Source organism: Melampsora larici-populina (genome assembly GCF_000204055.1).
Source record: "Melampsora larici-populina 98AG31 unplaced genomic scaffold MELLAscaffold_24, whole genome shotgun sequence".
In the NCBI taxonomy this organism is placed as follows: Eukaryota; Fungi; Basidiomycota; class Pucciniomycetes; order Pucciniales; family Melampsoraceae; genus Melampsora; species Melampsora laricis-populina.
The window spans coordinates 1152824-1153799 of NW_006768788.1; the positions used below are offsets into that span (position 1 = coordinate 1152824).

The 976-nt window shown below is 40.9% G+C and overlaps 1 protein-coding gene across 1 annotated transcript in view; it reads right to left on the minus strand.

Annotated features, from left to right (window-relative positions):
* The window catches only part of MELLADRAFT_107696 (uncharacterized protein), a gene marked incomplete at both ends in the record, with an annotated part of 2797 nt that extends 1929 nt beyond the window's left edge, over positions 1-868 (minus strand). Inside the window, one exon of the mRNA XM_007411272.1 lies at positions 830-868. Within this exon, the coding sequence (XP_007411334.1) occupies positions 830-868 (39 nt within the window). The remainder of the gene's footprint in view (positions 1-829) is intronic.
* Positions 869-976: the final 108 nt, after the last annotated feature.

A 976-nucleotide genomic window follows, 5' to 3' on the forward strand; every position in this document is an offset into this window, starting at 1 on the left:
AAATTTCCCCCCCACCTCAGCCAAAAGCCTATGGCAGAACGCTTCTGGATAGCCTGATATACCTTTCACAGGTTGCTCTCGCTCTGGTTTTGGTGAAATCATCTGACAGTCGGGTCTCTTGGGCTTGTAGGAGTAATCCTGACACCTCCTGTTTGCATAAATCGCTTCGGTCGACTTCCAGGGGATTCATGCGCTTATTGAGGTGGCTAAATCCTCTGTCGGTCAAAACCTCGCCCAGTCCCTAGTATACTACTGGTGAAGAGTTTTATTGACAGAAACAATTCGGGGTGATAAGCCGTGAATCATGATCAAGTCAACTTTATCCATATGTATAACCAAGTTGAATTTTCTCCGGAAGGGGTTTGTGATCTATCTCGGATGCAGATGAATATCATAATATGTAAAGAATGATGGTCTATCCATGCTGGGCTCTGGCGCATATATTGATCCTCTTCTCAGCCTCCACAACCCTGTCTTTCAATTTCTCATCGATCATACATGGCCTTCTTTGTTGTACTCGGATTTAACTCTTCCAGTCACGCTGGCTTGAGTCTCCGAATTCGATAAAGATTTAAGCAGGAGTAAGCTGGATCAAGATCTAATTTACAGTTGTTTGGAAAAAATGTGAAGACAAAGAGTATAACACTATGGAACAAACATACATTCTCTTGGTTGAAAGTTGTCTTGTTCAAAAATATAATCAAACTGTTTATGAAAAAATCAGAACTCTAAGGGAAAGAAAGTAAGAATCAAGCAATCAACAACTTCGCCGTTGACATTGGCCATTGAGATGATACAAATTTAAATGTCTGTTTAACTTGAAACCTACACTCAGGGCTACCCATTGCCTGTCAAAAGCACTTCTCATGAGGGTGACCATCAACATCAAAAGTAAGCAATAAAGGGATATTCAATCAAAGAATCCAACAATCCAAGTCGTCCAGCTCATATCCACACTCCCACATTCTTATATTTT